The sequence below is a fragment of the Rattus rattus genome, chromosome 1, assembly GCF_011064425.1.
Source record: "Rattus rattus isolate New Zealand chromosome 1, Rrattus_CSIRO_v1, whole genome shotgun sequence".
NCBI classification, from domain to species: domain Eukaryota; kingdom Metazoa; phylum Chordata; class Mammalia; order Rodentia; family Muridae; genus Rattus; species Rattus rattus.
The window spans coordinates 94,623,860-94,631,437 of NC_046154.1; the positions used below are offsets into that span (position 1 = coordinate 94,623,860).

The 7,578-nt window shown below is 44.6% G+C and overlaps 1 protein-coding gene across 1 annotated transcript in view; it reads left to right on the forward strand.

Moving 5' to 3' along the window:
* The window catches only part of Epb41l4b (erythrocyte membrane protein band 4.1 like 4B), a 155,125-nt gene extending 151,274 nt beyond the window's left edge, over nucleotides 1–3,851 (forward strand). Inside the window, 1 exon segment of the mRNA XM_032903782.1 lies at nucleotides 2,066–3,851. Within this exon segment, the coding sequence (XP_032759673.1) occupies nucleotides 2,066–2,135 (70 nt within the window). The 3' untranslated portion in view covers nucleotides 2,136–3,851.
* The last annotated feature ends 3,727 nt before the right edge of the window (nucleotides 3,852–7,578 follow it).

Genomic DNA, 7,578 nt, shown 5'->3' on the forward strand with positions numbered 1-7,578 from the left:
TGTGTGTGTGTGTGTGTGTGTGTGTGTGTGTGTGTGCGCGCGCGCTCGCGCGCGTGGACTCACACTATGTCAGGGGCAAGGAGTAAATTGAAACTGCGGAAAGCAATAGGAAAGGTTGAGATGACCTCATTGAAGTGGCACCTGAAGGTGGTGGGGAGCAGGTTGCAGATAGTTGTGGAAGATAGGCCTGGCAGAGGGACTTGCCAGTCCTAGGTTCCTGCACTTGGGCAAGCCTGGCATGATTAAGCAAGACTGGGGGCAGGGTAGTAGTCATGAGAAAAGCTTGAGGAGCCCAGTGACTTGAGACAGTGACAAGAGAAGAAAGAAGGGAGAACTAGAGAAACTGCCTCAAAACAGCCTCTTGGCTCTGGAGAAGTAAGGTGTTAGTGACACGGGGCAGGAATCCTCGGGGGAGACGTGCAAATGAACAGGAGAGACGGGTCGTGTCTTTTCTGGGAACAAGCAGGGCTTTTCCGGCTTTTTGTGCTCCTTTTGTGATCTGCATTTCCAGCCATGGGGGCAGGCAAGTATTTTTAGCCTTAAAGTCAGGAAAAGACTAGGCAAATCTAGGCCAAGTCAACCCTCTATTGTAGTTCTGGACAAAACACTTCTTAAATGATCAGTACGAGAAGCTAAGCAGACGCTGGGCTCAAAGATAAGTCAGTAAAGAGGAGATGACAACCTTTCCATCAGCCAGCCAGTCCCCAGTCAGATGCCTTCAGGCCCACTGAAGTCAGTGTTTCTACCAAGAGAACTTTTTGGGAGTGAGTGCGTGTGTGGTGGGGAGGCATTCCAGAGGGATAAGAGTCCATCCTGGCAGGGCAAGGCACAGCAGCAAGCAACTGTCATGGCAGCGGGAGAAGGAAGCTGAAAGCCCACGTCTTTGTCTTTAATTGGGAGCACAAGCAGAGAGAGCGAATTGGCAATAGGGTGAGAATATGTCTCACCAAGCTTGTCCCCAATAATGGTGACACACTTCCTCCAGCAAGGCTGCACTTGCTAAACCCCCTCAAACAGTGCCACCACCTGGAGACTAAGTGTGCAGTATTTGAGCCCATGGAGGACATTCTCGTTAAAACCGCGACAGCAGAGTATTCAGCAGACCTTGGGACCAAGGAGTCAAAAGCAGCCCCTCGAAGCAGCCAGTTTTTAATGCACCCGGCCTCCCTTTGCCTTTCCATCTTTCCCCTCCCCTTTATTTTACTAATTAAGCACAGCACACTCTTTGTTAAGATATCACTTTGGATATTAACCAACATACACTCTAGAAAAAATTATATAAAATAAGTTTAAAGCACAATTGAAAAGAAATCTAACACTCCCCCACCCCCAGACCACCAGATGGCTCCAGGGATAGGATCAGTTGCCAAGAAAGCCTGGTGACTTCATTTTATTCTTCAGTAGAAAGAGAGAAACAGTTCCTGAAAGCTGACCTTTGACCTTCATATGTGTATAATGGCAAAATGCATCTATGTGGATGCATTTGCTCACACTTGCACACACACTAATAATAATAACGATAATAAAGTGTATGTATATACCTATGTACGTACGTATGTATGTATGTATGTATGTATATGTGTGTGTGTATGTATGTATGTATGTATGTATGTATGTATGTATGTATGTATGTATGTAAACAGGATCTCTCTATGTAGCCCTGGCTCTCCTGGATCTCAGTACATAGACCAGGCTGGTCTCAAACTCACAGAGACCCACTTGTCCCTGATTCTCAAATGCTAGAATTAAAGGCATGTACCACCACACCTACATTTTTTTTAATTTAAAAAGCTTTTTAATCCTTTAAGAGATCTCCACACTCAGCTGTGAGATAGATGAGAGAGATAAATGACAGCAGATGAGTCCCTCAAGGCACGCCCCTGCGAGGTGGGGAGGGAAACCCCTCAGGAGCCAGACAGTTACTCTCACTGTACTGCTAGCCAATGCAGGGCATCCCAAAAGAGCCTAAGAAGGAAAGTCTAGCGTCTGCAAGATGGTGTTTAGGTTCTGTCCACACCTGCAGACACCAAGGCTTTGTCTCACTGCTTTGTTCCTTGTTTTTCAGTGCAGAGACGCTCCGGCAGGAACTGGAGAGAGAGAAGATGATGAAAAGATTGCTGATGACCGAACTGTGACACTCCACCCTTGCTGCCTGGAGATGGCATGGTGCCTTCGTCCGCTTCCTTTCCTCGGGCTCCGTGTGCTCACTGCCGCACGACATAAAGATGTGTGCTCTGTTCGCCCAGGTCTCCAGGGTTAGCGGAAGCCAGCTTCCGGCTTGACTTGGTTGGAAAAGTTATTTTACGTCTCCTGAGCATGAGAGGTTTTTCTACTGCTCAATGCAGTGGAGACAGGGTTTGGTAGGAAGTTTTCAGAAGAAAGGGGATTTCTATTCAGAGGTACCTGTGTGTATCTGTTAGTAACCCCAGGGGCTAATGCAGCACAGAATCCTCCGCTTACACTCTCAACGATGTGACTTTTTCTATGATTGACATTTGCACCAAGCTTTGGCTGTTTGTTAAATGGGTCATTTTATGAGAGAATAATTCTTTACTGCTGGTTTTCCATTTACACTGAATAATACACAGATCTTATAAAGTTATTTATTTTTATTCAGACATGAGTAGATGAATGGGGAAAAGTTACATATTATATAACTGAAAATACTTCACCTTAACCTGAAATACAATGGAATGTGTGAACTCGTTGGATACAAAACAACTTGGGATAAATGGAATTTATCTTTGAGACCCATGTAGGAAATTCTAACTTACGTTGTCTAAAAAAATCTTTACAGGGTCAAGATGATTTAATATCAGGAAGCTTCATTTGGCTTTTCTGTAAAGACAAATTATTTCTAAATTCCATCCACTCTAACCAACGTTGATAGGACCTGGCCCAGAAGAAACTTAACTCCCTTTTTATATGGTTTCAAGAAATGTGTTTTTAAATTTTTATTATGCACTTGAATAACTTTGCAGGAATTAAGGAACCCCTACCCACAGACAGCTCTAAAGTTCTTCCTGCTTCTCACAGCTACACTGTTTTTACATAGCTGTGCTCAGCGCTGACATCCTTTTGTTATATTTCTTTACCTAACACATCTCCTTACTAGACAGATACCTTCACTAACTTAAATGTCTTTATATTCACATGACGCAGTTAACCTCACTTCTCCCCATTAATAGATATTTGAGTTATATGCAAATTTTCACACTTATAAATAGTGCTGCTATGAATGTCTTTGTAAAAAAAAAATATAAATAAATAAATATATATATAAAATCCTTCTCTTGGATTATTCCCCCCTGGAATAGCTCCAAAGAGGGATTACAAGGTCAGAGAGCATGAAGTATTTTATAGCTCTTGTTTTATATTGCCAGATTGCTTTCTAGAAAGATCCAATCTTTGGATTGGAAGGACCTTAAAGGTCATCTCATTTAAACTTCCCCTCCTCTGAATGCTTGAATCCCCTCCACAATTTATAATGCCACCAGCAATGTATAAGCATTTCTATTTACCAATAGCTCTGCCAGTACTGGGTTTTGCTATTCTAATTTATTTTTTGCTAGTTTAATAGATGTGTAGACTTGTTTTTGAGAAGCTGTCTTATTTGATGAACTGCTCGCAAGGCTGAACACTTTTCCGTGGGATGAGTTACAAGCTGCATTCTCTTGTATGTAAACTGTCCCCATCCACTTCTTATGACTGCCTGTTCCATGGAACTGATCTCGTACCTTTGTATCAGAACTGTATTTTTATGTTGTATTATACTTTGCTTTTCCCCCTACCCCTACAAATGAATGGTGCCAATAATTTGATACTAATGACTATAAAAATCGCCTCACTGACTAGCGTTGAGGTATGTAAACAGGTATCCGGATAACCAAGGAGTAACCCTTTAAGTACTGACTCTTTACAATTTAATATTTTTTTGAGGGAGATCTTTATAGGATGAATGGCACATTTCCCTGCCTTAGCACACAGAGTATCCTGGAGGGTCTTCAGCCCTTTCCTGATGAATCCTGGTCGTCAGTACACATATCCGCCCCTCCTGTACCTTTGTAAGGTACAAAAAAGAAAAGGAAAAAAGTCACGGGGAGCTATCAACACGTGCCGGGCTTGCTGGGACCTCATGTAGGCCATGGCCCTCTTCTCACCAACAGCCCTTTATTGTTGTCCTGCTGTTTCCGTGGAGCTGTCCGGTGTTGGGTGGGTGCTTTCCACTCACAGAGCCCTTTGGCTGTTCTCTGTTATGTGCATGTGACATAAACCATGTTCCTATAGAACATGGGAGTTGTCACCTCCTGCCAACCCAGCAGCTGCTTCCTCTTCTGAGCTGCTCTCTGTGGTATGCACTCCCCTCACAGCTCCCCACCCCCGCTCTCGAATGGAAACCTCCAGAACACAGCAGAAGGTTTCCAGAGCGTTCAGGACACAAGTATATCCCATGTGTATGATTTGCTCTGTTTCTAAGGAGGGGTACGGGGTACATGGATGTTTTGGCTGCTGCTTTCAGGAGGCTTACAAGCTCCTTCATTGCCCTCCCACCTCTCCCTTGGGTTCACAAGAGTCTCCAACATGTGGGCGTCACTGCAAGCCTGAGCACACACATGTGGTATATTCTATTGTATATGACCACATATACGTATATATATATATATATATATATATATATATATATATATATATATATGTATGTATGTAACCCGGTACCACTGGCAGTTCACCCCAACCAGTAAAGTCCACAGCAGTGTGTTGCTGCTGTGGCCATTTTCTTTTGCCTACTTAAATGTACGGTGGTGCTTGGCATTGAGACCTACGGTGAAGCTGCCCTGGGTGAACTCACAATGACTATAAGGAGTTGTGCAATTATTACCTTCTTTGTCTACTTTAGACCCAAACAACAGCACTGGAAGGTAACACAACACCCACTGTGGATCCAAGAGGAGAGGGGAGAGTGTGCTAACATAATCAATACAGAGCTAGGACTCCAAACCGTGGCCTGAGACTCCAGGTTGGGAACTCATGGTGTGTCACTGCAGAGGTCTGGTACCCCTCAACCCATAGAGCTGACAGGTTGGGGACAGCACAAATTTTTAGGTGTGAGAAGGGAGGCATTTGGCATTCAGAAACTCCCACCAGGAAGCGTCTGGCATTTAACCCCGAAGAGCACAGGGAGGTTCTTATGCTGTCGTTATTGCTTACCATTTCAAAGATCACAGACCTTTAAAGTCTTTAAATAAAGCCCACCGTTTTAATGAGTTTAAAGTGTGCACCTCAGTGTCTTTCAGCCTGTCCATGATGCTGGGCAAACACAATCTGACTTTCGACTCTGCCCTTCCCCTAGTGACCACTACCCACCCCCTACCCCGGCCTGTAGGTTTCTGATTATGAATTTGCTTGTTCTGGACACTTCGTATATCTGGAATCATATAGTATATGGGCTTCTGTGATCAGCTTCTCTCATGTAACCATGTTTTCAAGGTTCATCTATGTTATAGCATGTATCAGAACTTCATTCTGTCTTTGTGACTGAAAAGTGGAGAAGGCGAGGATTACCATGTTTTGTTTGCAGATATCTGGGTTGCTCCCACTTTGGGGCCATTATGAACGATAATTTTATGAACATTCATGCACAACTTTTTTTTTTTGGTGTGAACATATGTTTTGGGTTCTCTTGGAATTGCCATATCATATGGCAAGTCTGTGTTTAACTTTCCGAGGGACTTCCAAGATCGCAGCTTTTATATCTTATGAAATTCGACGTGAAAAATGACACGCACCAGGCGGTCAGAGGCAGGGCACATCTGTTCCCGGTTGGATACTGAGTGGTAGCACTAATTTGGGGATGTTTTATAACAGAAAAAAAAAAAGGCCTTTTGAGAAATTATTTTGATGAGAAGAGAAATAAAGGTTGTCTGTCTTTTAAAAATGAAAATGAAATTAAATGCTTCTCCATTTGAAAATGACTAACTGGGTCTGGAAGGTTGGTTAGTGGGTGATGTGTTTGCTGCATGAACACGAAGTTTGGACCCTGGGCACCTATGTAAAAATCTGGCATAATAGTATTTCTCTATTACCCTAGTGTTGGGGTAGAGAGCAGAGGAAGGTGAGTCCTAGGGATGGACTCACTAGACAGGCAGTTCCAGCAAGCTCCAGGCTCAGGAGATTGCTCAGTTCGTAGGCTGTGCAAGCATAAGGACCTGAGCTCAAATCCCCAATGCCCACATAAAAGCCGCCTGCGGCAGCATGTGTCTATAATACCAGTGCTGGGAAGACAGAAGGATCCTAAGCTCATTGGCCAGAGTGCATAGCTGAGGTGAGCTTCAGGTTCAGTGAGAGACCCTGGCAGGATTAACATAATTAAATTCTAATTGGACAAGCTGACCTGTCAGCTATGTCCAATAATGAAGAGCTGGCCTTTGGATTTCCCAAGGCATCCCTCCTTCCAACAGCAGCTCATGTGTCTCTCAGCCACTGGGGGTAAAAACCAGTTGAAATGACTGGGTTCTCAGCATTTCATAGTTCTGTGCAATATTGTGACATCAGTGACATTGAACCCTACAAACCTTCCCCTGCATGGTCTTATTTAATATGCACTACATCCCAGGAATTATCGATCACTGGTCGTTACTGATAACCCAAGCAGTCTGACTTCCAGGTCTGCATTTGTAATATTTTTCTGCCTCAGTAGCAATTTCCTTACCTTATGCAATTATTATTATTATTTTTTAAAGAACCAGAAGAAGGGTTTACATACAAGGTTCTGAAGTAGCATCGTGAAGAGATAGTGTCGCTATTTCTCGCAGAAGACTAGTTGTCACCACCCCAACAAGGGTCATTTGAAGATAAACCTGGGATCTGTGTATGTTAATTGAGCAAATGAATGGCCAGGTAAATAATGCAAAGTGTTAAGTGGTACAAAGTGATGGAAAACGTGGAGACTCGGCGTGCTTACCAGACATGGTTGGTTCGCTTAATGTCCGCGCACTTTGCTTCTGGGGAATATGGGTAAGTCAGTTGCCTAGTTTGAAAGGCTCGGGTAATTGCTCCAGCACTTGCGACTTTTGCCAAGGGCGTAAGTTACACTTTTCTCACTGTCTCTGATCTCTGCTTGGGTACCTAGATAGTGGGATTTTGTGATTTCCTCTTCCTTCCATGATGGTCCAGAGAAATTTATGAGTCTAGTAAGTTTTTCTCTGGACGAAAAGTTGCAGGAGCAAGATGTTGGAGATAGTCATTCTAAAAAAGGTGTGAAACTGGATGCTAGGGGTTTGAGTAAGAGAGCAAAGTCCGCTTTGTGTGTCCAGAGTGGGACCTGAAGAGACACAAGCAAGCTCCCAGGTGGTGCTGATGGGCCACACTAGGCACCCAGGAACCAGGAGGGTCAGATCTGGAGGCGACCGGGCGATGGGGAGAACGGGAAGAAGGACGCGAGGAAGGATCGTCAGGCGAGGAGGGGGTGAGGCTGAGCGGACGGGGGCAGGCTGCGGGGCTGGAGCGAGGATGCGCAGAGCGAGGCAGGGAGGCGGCGGGTGCGGGCGCTCCGCGGCTGCGCGGCGCGTGCTGGCGGCG